The sequence below is a fragment of the Hippichthys cyanospilos genome, chromosome 2 (assembly GCF_059441005.1).
Source record: "Hippichthys cyanospilos isolate Australia breed blue-spotted pipefish chromosome 2, RoL_Hcya_1.0, whole genome shotgun sequence".
Taxonomy (NCBI): domain Eukaryota; kingdom Metazoa; phylum Chordata; class Actinopteri; order Syngnathiformes; family Syngnathidae; genus Hippichthys; species Hippichthys cyanospilos.
In genome coordinates, this window is record NC_142370.1 from 35,339,746 (window position 1) to 35,357,241 (window position 17,496).

General features: G+C 45.5%; 2 protein-coding genes across 6 annotated transcripts; one reads left to right on the plus strand and one right to left on the minus strand.

Annotated features, from left to right (window-relative positions):
- Window positions 1–73: 73 nt before the first annotated feature.
- On the minus strand, window positions 74–17,132 carry pmelb (premelanosome protein b). 5 transcript variants are annotated; one of them, XM_088408343.1, is made up of 13 exons: window positions 17,037–17,132; window positions 16,265–16,429; window positions 6,484–6,635; window positions 5,256–5,351; window positions 4,957–5,103; window positions 4,754–4,882; window positions 4,257–4,418; window positions 3,042–3,599; window positions 2,581–2,718; window positions 2,393–2,495; window positions 2,102–2,307; window positions 1,927–2,017; window positions 74–442 (listed from the first exon to the last, which is right to left on the minus strand). In XM_088408343.1, exons 3-13 carry the CDS (start codon window positions 6,542–6,544, stop codon window positions 283–285), a joined length of 1,851 nt encoding a protein of 616 aa, XP_088264469.1. In that variant the 5' UTR covers window positions 6,545–6,635; window positions 16,265–16,429; window positions 17,037–17,132; the 3' UTR covers window positions 74–282. The 5 variants fall into 5 exon arrangements, with proteins under 5 accessions (XP_088264469.1, XP_088264470.1, XP_088264468.1 ...); XM_088408344.1 differs by lacking the exons at window positions 16,265–16,429; window positions 17,037–17,132 and adding an exon at window positions 8,528–8,865; XM_088408342.1 differs by lacking the exons at window positions 16,265–16,429; window positions 17,037–17,132 and adding an exon at window positions 8,189–8,206.
- On the plus strand, window positions 8,297–16,277 carry coq10a (coenzyme Q10A). The gene is made up of 5 exons (XM_088408348.1): window positions 8,297–8,809; window positions 10,789–10,938; window positions 12,097–12,289; window positions 13,083–13,184; window positions 13,260–16,277. Exons 1-5 carry the CDS (start codon window positions 8,673–8,675, stop codon window positions 13,425–13,427), a joined length of 750 nt encoding a protein of 249 aa, XP_088264474.1. The 5' UTR covers window positions 8,297–8,672; the 3' UTR covers window positions 13,428–16,277.
- Window positions 17,133–17,496: the final 364 nt, after the last annotated feature.

The following is a 17,496-nucleotide window of genomic DNA, read 5'->3' on the forward strand; positions in this document are numbered from 1 at the left end:
AATTTATACTACAACTGCTAAGCTTCACCATCAATGCGGCTGATGGATAAGGTTTAAATAAAGAACATGAATGCTCCATGCAGAGTTTTAATGGAAAAAGACAAACTGATTCATTGCTCTGATTCGGTGAGCACGATGTCTCCAAGCACAAAAATCTGGTATAATTTGGCAACGTTTTGATTCACAAGAGGCTGATGTTCATACATATATACTGTATAAAAAAAAGTACAATAAAAAAGGTATAAAATGGGCACGGTGAGGAGAGAGGTGAAGATGCCCGGTTCACACGAGTCCGTCCTGCAGCAGGGGACGTTGATGGAGCACACCTCGCCGCTTGAACAGCTTCCACAGGATTGACGTGGAAGAAGTGTGACGCCGGCCCCGCCGAGGGTCCTCGTCCTCCTTCGCGTCTTCCTTCAGCTGCTGGTAGGACTTCAGGCGCCTGGGGAGTGACGCACACATCTTGACCGCTGTAAAATCCCCTCCATCGTATTGACTTAAGAACTAATCCCTCCAGCGCACAAAGCCGCCTTGAGCCTGCTGGGTGGCAGTAGCGAGCTTGATACTGAACCAAAGCTAAACTCTTCAAGGTTCAGGGAGAGAAAAGACATATCCATCCATCAGAAGGGTGGGGGGCTTGCTGCTTCCTATCCCAGCTGTGTTCGGGCAGCAGGTGGCTTACAGCCTCAACTGGCTGCCAGCCGATCACGGGGCACACAGTGACAAAAAAAGTGACTGGTCAAGTCAAATGGTGTCACTCACCACTTTTTAGGTCTTCCGCTAACCCTCAAACTTCAATTAGAAGCAGGATTGAAGTTTCAAATCGATGCAGCCTCTTCATGCTTCCCAGATGGTTTTTTAACCACTTACAGCAGAGGTCCCCAAAATAAGCAGGACCAAATACCTTTTCCCTTCCCTGATGGGGGCCGGGGTCAGTTTGGAACAAAACGTGTGACGATCGCCCAGGTGTCAAAACGGAAACATTTTCCATTGGGAGGCTAAAAATGACTATCAAAACAGGTAAAATTTCAAAACGGCACCGCGCCTTCATTGCAAAATGCTTGCAAATGGGATTTACTGGATTGCAACGTTTGCCCATATGACAATCGACACCGAGGAGGTTAACAACCCTTTCTAGGATCTTGACGGAAAAAAAATTATGATAAAATCTGAAAAAATGATATACTATTCATGAAACGAAACACTATATGTGAAATACATAATAACTCTTTTAGGTTTTGAACAATACAATTTTTGTGGCGTGGTCCATGCCCAAGGGGGTGGGGCTTGTCACAGAGAAAAAGTGCAGATAAAGCAGCGGTCCCCAACCCCCGGTCCGCGAACCGTGGATCAACTGGTACTGGGCCGCACCGAAATAATGCTTTGGAAATGATTTAGTTTAACAGTTCATACGTTTGTACTTGATCTTTGTGTTTTTGGTGCCATTTCTGGTCGCTGTTGATATTACATACATAGTAAGTAGGATGGTGTGGTTTTTAGAGCAGCCAGCAGCAGCTAGCTAGCATAGCAGCGAGATAGCTCACTAGCGAGATAGACGTGCTAGCTTTCTAGCTAGCCAAATCAATAGATCAATAGATGTGCTGGCTACTTAGCGAACTACGTAGCTAGCACATCTATTGATGTATAGATCTATCTAACTAGCTAGATAGAATGAGTAAGAGGGAGGGGTATTTAGCTAGCTAGATAGAGAAAGAGGAAGATAGGGAGAAAGCTAGCTAGCTAGCTAGAGCGATATATCTATACATGGACAGATCGATAGATGTGCTAGCTACGTAGCTAGCTAAAGCTAGCTTGGTAGATAATAGTTAAAGAGGGAGATAAACAGAGAGGCGTTTCGCTTGCTAGATAGATAGAGAAAAAGGTAGCTAGAGAGATAGCCAGCTAGCGAGACAGACAAAAATGTACCTGTAAGAAAACGCCACGACTCCTACAGATAAAATGAGAAGCATGAGCCCCAGCACAGCGGCGATGACGCCGGAAGAGGACGGCCCAGAGCCTGAAAGCGAGACGGTCTCTGTCAGCGAGGGCAAAGTTGAAAACGGGGCCCCCGCATTGCTAGAAGGAAACCGCGGCAACTCACCCGGGTCAATGTTGACTTTGGCGCTGGCGACGGCCAAGCTGACGTCGTTGGCCACGGACACGTTGAGGCAGTAGACGCCCGAGCCGTTGAAGAAATGGCGCAAGACCATGTGGCACTCTTTGGAGGGCCGGGGCGCGTCGCACTCGCTGTGAATGGGCTTCAAGCACTCCGCATCCAGAATCATGCTGCACACCTGTTTGGGGAAGCTGAGTGAGCGGGAGAGACACCTCAGTCATCAAGTCACGAGTGAAGCACGTCGCGCCCGTCGGATGCGGCGGAGGGCGCCTTCACCTTCCCTGGCAGGTCACCGTCACATCAATGGCCTTGTCGTTCGCTCCCGCCGTCGCCAGGACGCCGTTTTCCATTTGCACAATTTCGACTTTCTCCAGCGCCTCTGAAAACGGAGAGAAAGTTCGTTGCCGTACGCCCAGGGGAAGTTGGATCGGGAGAGCGTTAGGCGTTAAAGGCAAGGGACCCACCGACCACTTGAATGTCGGCGCAGAAGGAGCCGTAGCGATATGTGACGCAATCGTCCTCCGCGCCTTTGTCTTCTGTTGCCCTTTTGGCCAGCGGGACGACGGCGCCTTGGCCCGTCAGTGACGATGGTCGCTTTAAGCCTGCCCGGGAAAAACATGTATACTGTACGCCGCCCGATCGGAAAAGGCAACGGAGGGAGGGAGTGCTTTGTGTCCAAATCGGGACCGCCTTTAACACATCCCATCCCAAAGAGGTATTTTCACGCATCTTATACGTACTTACACGTAATAGATGACGGACAAAAATGTCGCCTAAAAATGTCATTTTAACTTCCGCGTTCACCCGTGCGAATCTGGGCCCGTTTAATCAAACAGCAAGCCGGCGTCGCTGCACAAATTGCAAGTTTTACAACGGGGGCCGCGGGGGGCCCTCGTGGCTTTCCTCCCTTTTCGTCCACCTTTACCTCGCGCGGCCCCACGGCCGGCGGCCCCCTCGCTCAACGCGTTGGCGGCGGGGTCATCGCGTGCCCGGAAGTCGGCGGCCGGCGGAGCTCCTCCCCGGGCGGGCCGAGCGGCGGAGGCCTCGTCCTCGCCGTTGTCTTCCTCCGCGTCCGAATGAACGGCCACGGAAGGCCGGGCGCGCTCGGAGGCCCGTCCCGTCACCCCGCCGGGAAGGCGGGACGGCTCGCCCGAAGCGTCCCGGGCGCCGGGCGGCGCCGGGGCCTCGGTGGTGGCGTCCGGCGACGGGTCGCAGGTCTGGTCGGGGATGACGGCCTGGACCACCACGCGGGGCTTGAAGGCGCCTTCGCTGACGTAGGTGTGGGTGACGCTCAGCTCTCGGGAAATGAGGGCCCCGCTGCCATCCCCGAAATCCCAGTTGAAGGTGATGTCGGCCTGGCTCAGGAAGCTGCTGGGGTCGTGCAGGCTCACGCTGAAGGCGATGGCCCTGTTCAGGACGAAGCTCAGGTCGCCGGCCAGGGCGTCGTCCACTTGGTCCAGCGAGACGGCAAATGGGATTTGATCTGCCCGCGCAAAAAAATTCTAAATTGCAAAAAGTCCATTTTGAGAAAGTGGAAAAGGCTCAAAATAATAATATACATATTTTTATGCATACTGTAGTGTCTAAAAAGGAAAAAATGTGTGGAACAAAATAATTCTCAAGTCATGCTTATTTCAAGATATTAAATCTAGCAGTTTCTTGACTTCTATTTTTTCACACAGGATGATTAAATGATTTGAAATGATGTTCAGCTGAAGACCATTTTTCTTCATTTAAGAAATGATTGCAAAAACAAAATCTTATTATAAGGGACTCGCACAATAAGCATTGCTTTAAGTATTTACAGCAAGACACCTCTCTTTTCCTGATTTGTCATTAAAGTTAAATGATGTGTCATAACTATGTTGACTTAAATATGCTATATTGTAGTCATTGTTTTAATGGATAAAGTCATTGGATAGGTTTTCGGAGTTGTCTTCTTTTAAAAATGAGAGTTTTGCATGGAGAAAAATATATTGGAATGGACATTGCGGGACCACGCCAGCAGGACTGCGCCATCCATCGCTAAAACAACGTGAGAATGACGTGTTAGAAAATGAGCCAAAAATGCTGAAAAATACTGCGCGTGTTGAAACGACTGAACGATTCCCAAGCGGAGGTCGATTGGTGAATTTCCTACCGGTGATGGAGAATTGAGTGGAGGCGTAACCCAGAGGAATGAACTTCTCTTTGCTTCGGTAGTGGTAGATGACGATGTCCATAGTGTAGGAGCCGAGCGGAACGTTGCTTGTGTCGATGGTCAGTGCGGAGGAGGGACCGTCTGCCACCTGCCAGTACTGACCTGCCCAAAGCACGTCATCGTTATTGCTTTGACCTTTGCGTTTATTAGCGGAGAGTGCCCCCCGGTGGCGAGTAAAATAGCAGTTCCAAGTCAAAATCAACGCTTTGTAACATCTTCCGTCTCCCTTTCTTTACTTGGAGATTGCCCCCTGGTGGCTAGTATCAAAAAAGCAAATATGCCACTTTGGACGATAAACCACGGGCTTTCAAGCGTAAAAAAAAAGAAAAAAAAAGTAGCAGGTTACAGTCCGAAATTTACGGTAGTAAATTCAAATGAATGAACTTATAGCCTCGCTTACTTCTAAATGTGAACGAGATTGTAGGAAGGGTTCTTACCCCAGGTCTTCCACACAAAGACATAGTTGGGCTTTTTGTCCTTCTCGATTGGTGTCCCGTCAGGGAAAAGCGCTTCCCAGGGTTTCTTGGGAGTCGGGAAAACAGCCTGGGATGCCAGATATCTGCTCCCTGGATGACAACGCAACATAGATTACGCCTCGGCAGCCGCAGCGCCGAGGGAATTACACTTTCTAGTCAGTTACCGTTAACAAGGCAGTCCCGTGCCCAAACCACTTCTCCGTCAGCCCGGACTTTTTGGTTGTGAGGGAATTCCAAGTCTATCGCGAAGGTCACTTTGGCTCCGGTCAGAGTTGGCGAGTCGTTGGCTACGTTGAACGTTACTTTTCCACCTGTGCAAAGAACACGTGCTACACATGATTTTCCAGAAAAAAACAAAGGCTTTTCTTTCTCAATATGACGGCAGGTGAGAAATACTTGAGCAGGACATTTTATGTAGCAAAATAAGAGAGTTGGATGAATTGCAACGCTTTGTGATACAAACCTTTCCAGGAGTCTGCGAAACGGAGGTCTCCATCTTTCCAGACTGGGTAAAGCTTGGTGTTCCACGACGGATAGGGAGTCAAGCCATATTTGGGCTCTAAAATGATTTAGAAAATATATACGCATTTATATTCAAGGAGGCACAGTGGAAGAGTGATTAGCACGTTCAGCTCAAAGTACAAGTAGCCCGTGTGGAGTTTGCATGTTTGTCCTGTGCCTGCATGGGTTTTCGCTGTGTACTCAATTTTCCCTCCTTACTCTGGTGAGGAGAAACAGCTAATCTATCGATCCGTGTGAAACTCGTGAGGAGAAACAGCTAATCTGTCGATCTGTGTGAAATATATGAATGGTAAAAGTTACATAAAACATTATCCATCCAGTAAGCATCTTTTTTTTGCATCGGCTTGACCAGAGCACTTTATGTTTCCCTTCTTTATTTCAGATGGGAAAAATGAAAAAATTCTCAACCAGTAGGTTGAAACAGAATTTTGATTTGCTGTAGAGTTTCAGATCAAATTGTTCCTTTGTCTAACATCATCCGGGATCACGGAGGTAGTATTTTATTCATAATGCATACAGTATAAATGTGTCAGACGGAATTTGAATGAACTCCCCCTTCCACCAATCCTTCTCATGTGACCCTCAGCTGTGTGCGGCTTGAATGCAAATTAAAACAAAAACAAAAAAAATCAACACAGGGTTGAATTTGAATGAAAACTATTCCATTAAAATATGTTCCTCTTAGTGAACATAACTTTAGTACTCAAGCAACTTACGTAATTGATCGGTTTAATACATTAGCACTTAAAATAATTTTTTACTGTTAGTACTTTTAGAACTTACAGTGATAAATTACTAACCCTTAGGTACTTTGGTACCAAACTGGTCTTTAATTACCTTAAGGAACTGGTCAATTTAGTAATTTATTCATTAAGTATAAGCCATTATTAAACCCACCTTTAGCCAAACAGCAAAAAAAAAAAAAAAAGGACCTTGGATCAAGAGTCCAGACCCGTAAATGTAAAAATAGTTCTATGGGATGGGATTGAGTCAATTGATTGTTATAAAAATAAAAAAAAAACACTGCATATCAAACAGATCAAATTTCACATAGAAGAGATATAAAATATTATAGTTCCCCGTTTGCCTCACTGTATATTTTGAATAACAACAACAACACTAATATTACTTCTAAGAAAAAAAAAAGAAAGAGAATGTTCTCTACTTACTGGCCACAGAACGTGAAGCGGCTACCAGCAGCACCAGAAGCAGCACACAAAACTTCTTCATCCTACTCCTCCTTGTCAAATATCCCTTTAGTGAGCAGCGCAAAGCACTCTTTATAAACTCACTCGTGTTTCGATCCCACACGAAGGAGGCCCTGCACGCACACGCACGCACGCACGCACGCACGCACGCACGCACACAGAGAAAGGGGGTCACCCGGACCGGCGGGGATCAGTGATTATGCCGAGTATAAATGCACGTCTGGTATGAACGAAGAATATTGAGAACGCGCGTGTGGATCATGTGTGCAGCGATTGAGGTCGTCCCCATGCGTGAACTCGGGGACCGCTCCAACCTGTCAAATCCGTACACCTGACAAAAGACACGTTTCCCTTCAAACTAATAAAGTGTCAGAGAAGTCATGCTAAATGCGGGCTCAGAATTTGGCAAGCGGCTCACTCTTGCTGTCCTTGAAAGATAATGAACAAACCAAATGATAATACATGAACAAAGTCGAAATGAAGGCTCCCGTGTTTGGAATGTGTTAGTGAGGTTTTTAATGAATTTAGCTACAGAGATGAAAAGGCAGAACCAGAGGAGAGCTTGACAAAGCCGTTTTTCACACTAGTATTCCTTGTACCGCATGTGCTTATACAAGCCGACAAAGAGTGGCTTTACCAAATCATCAACTATTCTTGACTTAGAGTTAATAGAAATTCAAGAACTCATCCGCTTTCAAAATGCCACACAAGTGCTCCCCTAAATCTCAAGTCACCTGACCCACTTTGGGTACATCTTGTGGAAAGATTGTGAGACACATCTCATGTCAAATTTACACATAGTGCAGAATCTTAAAAAAAAAAGGAAACTGGAAATGTGTCAAAAACTCTAGTATGAAAAAATATATATAATTTTTGCGTGTTACTAGAACAATGGGTCACACATGTAGCAGCAAGGCAGTGATTTGTTTAAAAAAAAAATCTAGAAGAATGCAATGTTAAGGAGGATTATAGAAGCACTTGTGACTCCCTAAATTCATCCGGCTTTGTCATTCTCCACCAGAAACTATAAAGTCTTTTTGTTATAAGCGTTTTTGTCTCCTTATCATGTGCACAACACTGACATGTACTGTGGCTGCCTTTTAATAAAATGTCCAGAAAAATAAATGTCAGCATTTATTGAAGCATCCTCTCCAAATGTCGAATTTCCTTTCTGTTATGCACACCGATTTTCATTGTGCACGCTGCACTTAGAAAAACATTTTAACATCATCATCTGTCATACAAAAATAACGCAAATAATAACAGCTGTAGTTAAATGGCAAAGTCAAATTGCGTACACCCCATTTAAAACAGGGGTGTCCAAACTCCTCGAGGGTCCCGCATGTTTTCCAGGTTTCTTTGCCTGACACACCTGATTCAAACGTTCAGGATCATTATCGGGCTCCTGGTCAGCTGATCTTTTGAATCAGGTGCGTTTGAGAGAGAAGCTTTGAAAACGTTCAAGATTCAAGAGTTTTAGTGTCATTTGTACGCTATTATTATACCACACGATGACATTCTTATTCCGTTCACTTCCCGAGTAGCAGACGACATTCCATGTTCGAGCGATAAATAAAACAAGTAAAACATAACGCAACAACGGAAGCAATGGTGATATTACATAAACGTTCATGACAACGGAACAAGCCGAGTTGAGAAAGCTCACATATGGAGAGCAGCTACTATCCGACCGTTACGTAAAGAAATCCCGTTCGTCGTTGCCCCAGCCCACTAGGGGGCACTCTTTAGCTTTTCGGCCGTTTCGAGCCGACGAGCGAGCAGAGCGAGCAGTTTTGTCCCACCGGCATTTTCGCGAGCGGTAGAAGGTCGTCCGGAACCAGCCGCTTTCGGGCTCCAGCGGGGAAACGTCTACCCGGCGACCTTTCCGTAGCTTACGATCAGAAACGATGTGAGAGCGCGAGTGATGTTTTCGCTTTGTGTCGCGCTAATCGGGTGAGCTCGCTAGCCGGCTAACGCTAGCTCGCGCTTAGCTAGCATCATTTACCTTCGTTCCTTCGCCAGCAAGTTATCGAATGCTTCATTCGTGAGCGACGCGTACGCGTCTCGGTTCGACCCGGACTCCTTTTACTTTCCCTTTTGTTTTGTCGTCGCGGTTGCTTCTCCGCCATCGGCGCCGAGTGGCTGTTTTGATGGCAGCCGCGACCACCGCCCGGAGGTTGCCCATGGGTGTGCGGACTTTTAGCGACTACCTCCAGATTGCCGCCGTGGGCTCCCCTCGCTCGAGCCGTCCGGCGGTGGCCCGAATATGCGTTCGACAGAACATCAGGTAAGAACCGCCCGGCTACGAGCAAAAGTCCCAAGTAGAACGCTCGCCGAACGATTACGAGTACACGGCGTTCTTGGATTCCGATGACTTTCCGCTGCGACCTAACGTGACGTCATCAGACCACCGCCTCGCCAGAAGGCTCTCGGGTTCTCCATACTATTCGTTTATTATTGCATTTATGACCTACGAGTGTTTTTCAACATTTTCGACGGGGCTTTTGCCTTGGAGAATGTGTCACAGACTTCGTGTGATGGAGGTATGAGCCATCCTACAACCTTTATTAGTGCCTTGCTTTAATTGGCGGTTTTATTGTTGATATGCATTTAAATGTTCAAATCGCGTCTGCGTTAGTTGTGTACCTGCTTTAGGCATTCTGAACAAACTGTTCAATAAGCCGTCACTAACTGCGGTTGTACTTTGAACTATGAAAACTGCCTGCCCCCCCAATAATCACCTTGACCTACAAACTTGTTTTTTTTTTTTTTAAGTTGACTGATTGCAATTGGATTGTGTTAATGGGTTTGAATGATATTTTTCAAATACGGGAGGAAGCTGGAGTACCTGTACAAAATGTACACAACCAAAAGGATAACGCGCAAATTCCACCTAGCAAAGCCAGAGTCAAGGTTTGAAGGCATAACCTGTCAGAACTGGAGTTTTCCATGATATCATCTGACCAAAAGGCCAAAAAGGCTTTTTTTAAAACACCTGTGTCGGTGAGGACGTAACTGGGTGAGATATTCTAGTCCCGTCCCGGCTTATGAAGGTCAGCTACCAGAAGCCACATTCCAACATGTCCACGCATGAGCACTCGTCACATATCAAATGAGAAGCAGCCAGTCAGCCCTGTGCGTCCTTTTAGGCTCTTTCAGACCAAGAAGACCGGGAACTCTGACTTGCAGGGATTCCTGGTCCGAGGTTCTTAAGCGTGGCCCGCGAGTTTGCGTTCACACGCGGTGAATCAAATTAGTTGATTCAAATCAGGCTGATGTGAAAATGAGGAAAAAAAAACTACCCCTCCTTTCCAACAAGTAAAAAAGCTGAATGACAAGCATGATGATGAACAAAAGAAGCGTCATCATTTGTTGCGACACACTGCATGAGAACGCAGACAAATTAGCTTATTCTTTATTTATATTCGGCTGTTAGCTTAATACCAATAAGTTGATATACTTTATCGGAACTGTGCAATCCAGCAACAAAGCTGCGAGCGGCTGGCGTTCATGCATTTTCGTACTTACAGCGAATGCTTTGAGGGGAAGCCTGGTTTAAAAAAAAAAAAAAAAAAAGAAACACACACATACAATGGACTGAGGAGGACCGTGTGTACTGACCCCAATCGACAAACATAAAATGTGTTCTGTCTGTGTATTTTCTAATATATAATTTTTCAAGGTTTTGCGTTACAAAAGTGCTTGGCAAAGGCGGGCGTCCATTCAGCGCCTCGTCTTTTCTCATAGTTGAAGCAAATTGCCGTTGGATGTTCCCACCCCTGTAAAATACTCAGGAGAGCTCGTTCCAGATCATCCATCCGCCTTTCAATGTTCTGGCCTTCCGTTATTTAAAAATATGAAACTAGCCAAAGTAGTGAAAATAACTGCTGAGTGGCATAATGGCGGCTGCAGATTGAGGGGAAAAAACAACTAAGCCCATACAACACACCCCCAAATTCAAGCAACCAATGTGCTTTTGTTAGAACGATACGCCCCCACCTCTATGTTCCCGAGTAGGTCCATCAAACAAAGCCCAGAGTACAGAAGAGGTACTCAGGTAGTCCTTGGTGGGACTGCGTCTGACCCGGAACTTTTTGTGCGCGAAAGCAGGTGGCGACTCGAACCGTCAGGGCACATCGGGAACTTCCCGATTTGGTTCCTGCGCTCTTAAAGGGCCTCTAGTAGATACGGAAGGCCGAAATGGATCCGTGGACCCCATTGAGGTTTTCTAACCCGCGGCTGGCTCTCTCGTCCGTCCCTCTGCAGACATTTGTCCTCGTGCGGCATTTTGATGATCAGATCACCCCGGGCGCTTTGCCTTCACGACTGGGACGCAATGGCGAGTTTTCCCCAGAGCAGGAACTTCATCAGCCTCACCAACAAAAGGAAGGAGTACTCGGAACGCCGGATACTGGGGTAATGTTTGCTGAGAAGGCCGCACCTTTGCTCCTGAATGGGCTTTGCTAGCCATAGGCATGGGTCCAAATCGGATGCTGGCGGTATGACAGCATTGAGCAAAAATATCAACATATTGAAATGACTGTCATTTTATTAAAAAATAATTGATTTAGATCTTTATTTTTTTAGCAAGACTTTGAAAATTTGGTACGTGAAAAAAATGGTACCATGTTTAGTACAAAAAAACCCCCACATTCATTAACATTTTAATTTAACTTTTTATCTAGCAAGTCATAATTCCTCATCACCGGTAAGCTATTTTTAAGATGAAGACTTCATCCTTATTCTCCATGCATGCCAAGAAGGTAAAATATATAAAAACAGCGTTTGCCGTCTAATTCTTTTTAGAGGCGGCTTGGTGAGTCAACTGCAAGCACTAGTGATACCGCATTACAGAACCACACTGCGCTTCCAGGAATGTCCACTCTGAGGCACACTAAGCTGAAAAAAATAAGTGATTTATTTTCTAAATAACAATGTTAACACTCGGGACCTTTAAATTGATACAAAAAGCAAGTTGATTTGATGAGAATGAGCATAAATTTGTACGGCAACATGAAAAAAAAAAAAACTTGCCTTTTTTTTAAAGTTGCATTTTGGAGCCATCTTTTCAGACTTGAAAAGGGCGCAGAGGGCGTGCTAAGCGTCATAACTTGTGTCCAATCGTCTCCCAGAATTTGGCGGCAATCAAAATTCTGCATATTTTTTTGTTTAGACACGCGAACTTGTCATGTCCTCCACCATGTTGTTTAAGTCTGAAGAGGTTATGACAAAGACCTCCCCCATTATCCTCGTACATGCCAAAAAAGGGGAAAAAAAAATAAATTAACGCTTGCCATCTAATTGTTTTCAGAGAGGCGGCATAATGAGTCAAATTTGCAAGCGGCGAATCATTCTGCTCCGTTCGTCAGATTGTTTTTAAAAAAAGTCTCTTTAAAAAGAGTCTTATTACCGATTCTAGAGAGCACCTATTGAAACGTTGCCTTTTTAACTCCACCGTAAACCGCCAAGCCGGTTCCGGGTCCGTGCCTAGCTCGCGATTTTCAACATTCCATAAGGCGCTGAGCTGTGCGCAAGCAGCAGGCTGACACGCGCGCCCTCGCGCCGCCGCCGCAGCTACTCCATGCAGGAGATGTACGACGTGGTGGCCAACGTGGACGACTACAAGCTGTTCGTCCCGTGGTGCAAGAAGTCTCAGACGGTGGCCAAACGGGCGGGCCACTGCAAGGCCCAGCTGGAAGTGGGCTTCCCGCCTGTGGTCGAGCGCTACACATCCATGATCAGCTGCGTGCGGCCTCACCTGGTCAAGGTGCGCTTCCGTTTTATACTTTCTGTTCCTTCTCAGATTGCCTGTTGTGCTAAGGCTTGATATTACATTTTGTTGTGAGGAAGGACGGCGTGGCCTTACTTGAGGGCAGTCACGCATTGTGTGTCTGCGAAATGTGGCCCGCCTGCGTCTGTAGTTTCTTTGGAAGAATGTTGTCATTTATGATATGCCCAAAATGAGTTTGTTTGGTGATTCAACAACTTGTGACTGTGGATGACATGCTAGCTAATGTTAGAATGGTACCTCGTGCTGCCTTGTATCAATTCCGCTCGTTAGCATTTTCCTTTGTGCCATGTATTCCCCTTTGGTATGTTAGCCTATGCAAAGGATTTGCGTTAAGTAGTCATTTGCGTCAGATAAACATTTTGTTTTGAAATGAATAGCATTTATAATTCGGTTATATGCTTGATTTAATCAATGTAGTTTGTGAACATTTTGGGTTAGGGTTACAAGTATTTGGGACTCAAGCAAACTAAGGACTGTAATATCACAAGTGGCCAGAGGTGGCGCCCAAAGCACAAATGGATAACTGTTAAAGGATAAACTAAATCAGTTCAATTAAGGGTGCGCCGGTACGACGCGCGGAACGATGTTCCATTTGACTATTATTTATTTCGTTCTTTTGACATCCACACAGATTCTAAACTTGGGGAAACATGCAACTTTTGGGAAATCCGAAAAACACTTGACGCAAACAAATATATAACTTACGGATATGAATTGCATGATTTGTCCAAACGGTCGGCAGAAGTAAAGTACAAGTTTTTGCATTCAGGCCGTGTGCACGGACGGGAAGCTCTTCAACCACCTGGAGACCATTTGGCGCTTCAGTCCCGGCATTCCCGGCTACCCCCGCACGTGCACCGTCGACTTTTCCGTAAGTGCCCGCCCGGCTTTTTTTGTCGTCGCGTTTTTGGCCTTTGCGTGATCCGGCCCGGCCCGGCCTGTGCAGATCTCCTTCGAGTTCCGTTCGCTGCTGCACTCGCAGCTGGCCGCCATGTTCTTCGACGAGGTGGTCAAGCAGAACGTGGCCGCCTTCGAGCGGCGCGCCTGCAAGCTCTACGGCCCGGAGACCCGGATCCCGCGAGAGCTCATGTTCCACGAGGTCCACCAGACGTGAAGTCGGGCCGCCCGCCTCTTCCCAAGGGACGCTGTCCGGCGACTTCCAAAACAAGTCCAAAATATAGACGCAAACGATACGCTTGTATTTTCTCATAGGCAACCAATCCCAGAGTTTGATTGTGACGAGAAGGATTCACGTCCACCTCTGAGTTCGACTTAGTCCACAGCCTTCAATTTCAATTCTTTTGATACAGGACTCATCAAAAAGTTGGGGGTGTTGGCTGAAATTTCAGAATGAACCCTAAAGCCGCTCTCCCATTGAGGGGCAAATGCTGGCGAGTGGACACAAAGGAAGCTGCTCCCTTATCTCACTCCAGGGTTGGAGGTCACTATAAGATCACCAGAGGTTGCCATAATACCGCTAAAGGTCAACAGAGATCACCTTTAAGATCACCAGAGGTGCCACAATACCACTTAAGGTCACCAGAGGTTGCCCCAAAACCACTAAGACACCAGAGGTCACCACAAGGTCATCTGATCTCCCCACAATACCAGCTAAGGTCAACAGAGGTCACTATAAGATCACCAGGCACTGCAAAACCCAAAAGCTCGCCAGATATTCCTCTTGCCCTAAAGAAATTTTGAACACGTTCAACCAACATTTGTTGACCCATAACGACCTTGTGGTGACCTGTGGCGACCTTGAACAAATCCTGGAAACAATACCGCCTAACAACAGTGGTACTGCTAAAGGTCACGAGAGGTCACTAAGATCACCAGGTCACCCCAATACCGCTAAAAGTCGACAGATGTTCCTCTTGCACCCCCAAAATGTGAACAGATTAAAAATTTTGCAAGAACATGTTGAGCAACATTTGTTGACCCATAACGACCTGGTAGTGACCGGTGGCGACCTTGAACGAACCTTGGACAGAGGCGGTACCTTGTAGCAGAATGCCGCTTATCAACATAGGTCACTATAAAATCATCAAAGGTCACCACAATACCGCTGAAGGTCACCAGCCGTTACTATAAAAATCACCAGGTCACCATTATACCGCTAAAGGTCACCAGGGGTCATTTAATTGATCGCCCAATCTCCGCACAATCCCACTTAAGGTCAACAGAGGTCACTATAGGATGAGAGGTTGCCACAATACCGCTCAAGTTCACCAGAGGTCGCTACAATCCCGCTTATGGTCGCCAGATGTTGAGCAACATTTATTGACCCTAGTGGCCTTGTAGTGACCTGCGGTGACCTTGAACAAACCTTTGAAAAGGGCGCTGCCTCGACGGGCACCGGCCAGCGTTCGCCCCTCAGTGAATGGCCAGTTCATCCTGAAAAGCCCACCAACTTTTTTTTGACTTAGTCTCTGTGCTTTGCTGCAATATAGTGAGCTAGGTGCTAAACACATTAATTTATTTATGACATATCCCTTTTTTTTTTTTTTTTATAATGGAAGGGGGCGGTAGACCAGATGTGCCATGTTTGGAACATTAAGAGCGCTGCTGACAGGTTTGTTTAAAGGGACAAAGATACATATTTTTTTGTTTTTGTTTTCTGCACTTTGAACTTGCCTGCTGTCTGTCATGCGTGACGTCTGCATGTGAGCGCGCACGTTTTAGAAGCCGGAACACGCTTGCGGTGCTTTGAACTTTTCTTTGACCATCTGCTCGGTCACACTCGAAACTATTTGTTTCTGTCCGTTGTTTTCACGTGGAGAATGATGCTGTCAGGTTACGATCAAAGACATTTGCACACACTGCGTTTATTCTGTTATTCGTCGCGCTATAATTGCTGTGGCCGTTATCTAAATACTAAAAGGCAGGCGCCCTTAATATTGAGTTGTTCCCTTAACCCCGGAGAACCCAAGAACTCTTTTCTAACAAAATACCATTAGCAAACGACCCCGTGGGTTCTCCGGGGTTAAAATAATTATTTCTTCCCATTTAAAGTAATTCTCTATTTTTTTTTATGTTTTCCAATGAAATCCAGAAGTACAAGCTCAGTGGACCTGCCTCATCATTAGCCATAGAAAAACCAAGCCTCATGAATCACCTTCAGTATTTTCTTACTCCTATAGATGGCGGTCTTGGGTGTGTGCCACAGAAATGTTTTCCCTTTCCGCCGCTTTCATTCAAAAGTGCCATCTCGAAGAGCAAAACAAAGGTGCTTCATGAGGCTTCATTTTGCCATCGTTACTTATAACTGAGGCCATTTGAAATGTATTGGAGGAGCAGGCAGCATTTAATAGCCATGAGATTCTCCAAAGAAGCATTTAATAAAGGACTCCAGCATGCAGGAGTCCACTTGATGGCGTCCGAGTACAATTAATACTTCATATTTCCAATGTTAGGCAGCAACTGAACGAATGACACCATAAACGGATGGATGCCTTTTAGTTTGCATATGCTTGGCCAGCTATTTTCCAAAAATGCGAGAGGGTCACGCTAATTTGATGTTTTTCCAATTGAGAAAAACGAACGCCGGATCCAAAATGGCCCCAGCCTTTAGTTTGGACACCACTGTGTTAAGCTAGCAATTTTTTTCGTCACCTGTTTGTATCGATTTGTGCACAAAAGCCGTACGTCATGTTTGTGTGTTGCTCACGCATTGATTGTAAAACGTACAAAAAGAGACTTGTCTAGAAATTGTCTGTGTGCATGACCTCACGTTCTCCTTGACCCTCGCTAGAAAAATGTTGGCCCATTTCATGCAGCAAACTGAACAATATTGTGTTGCTTTGTTACAATTGGCCATTTTTTTTTTTTTCTTTTAGTGAGAACGTTTGCCAGGCAGGACACAATTTCAAGCACCCGCGCGTCGTGATGTTCTTTTGTTGTACGCGAGCCAAGGTGTACTTTTGGAGGTGATTCTGTAAATAAATAAAGTACCTTATTTTCTGGGTGTGCTGTTTCGTAATTGTTGATCCATCCGGCTTGGTAATTTCAGTTCATCTCAAATGGGAGGGGTGGGGGTTATGGCCCCGAGGTACAGGTTGTGCTTTGCCTTATCAAGTGTAGTTGCACATCCACGGCACCAGGTGATGCAATGGCGCTCTGTCAAAATATGCAGGAATGAAAACTTCAATTGCCGTTAACAACGTTCGTGATTAATGTGACAGGAAAAAAAACAGCACAATCTATACTTTTTTTTCCAGGTTAAAATGTTTAAGATATTGCTGTTTCTGTGTCATTGTTCCAGGTCAATTTACATTATTTTCCGTTCTCTTTTCAACATCAAAATTGATTTTGGTCAAAACATGGCTCTAGTTTGAACAGGGATTGTTATCTTTTTCAGGCGCTTTGATACACTTTAAAGTTTTTTTTTTTTTTTTTTCAGTTTCAGACAACCTGGACGTTTTACATGGGAAAGTTAGCATTTATTGAACATTGGTTTATATTCCGTGATTTGTTCATGTTAAACAAGGTACAACTTGAGGTATACTATAATTTTATAAATACTAATATTTACCGACGGGTGTGAAATATTTTCACTTGATTAGTTTTACTTAAAATGAATAGCCGGGAAGCACAGCGTTAACCCAATCAACAAAACGTGCCATTTAACGAGCCAGTAGCTCGATAATGATGTTGAAATTCCACCGTCTATTCTTGAACAAAGCTACTAGTTGAATTGTTCAATACAGTTAAAATTCCTGCTTACCTGGTTGGGTCGCGTCACGCATTCAAAGTGAAGCAAACGGCTCAAACAATCGTTTGTTTCGTCAGTCAGCCCGTCCTAAACGAGCGCCATTTTTTTTTGCCACTTTAGGCCTGCGCGTGACGTCATCCAGGTGCGTCTGTCCTTTTTCGGATGACTTGATATTAACGAGGTTTTGTGATAATCTGGGTGTTTATGTTGACTCATGGTTGCTCGATAGTTATTTACTTTTTGGCGCAAATCCTGTTGTCTTTTGTTGTAGCTGACAATGAAAAGTGTTCAATTTCGCATTTTGAACATGCTTGTTTTGTGGATCTAGGAAGCAGATGCACATCGATTGCGTCGCCACAGCGTGGAAGTTTCCTCTAGCTGTCCGGGCACTTTTTCCAACAAAGGTGTGGCCCTGACACACACAGCATCGTTACTTTTGCGATTTCAGTATTTACACAAATTTTGTACATAA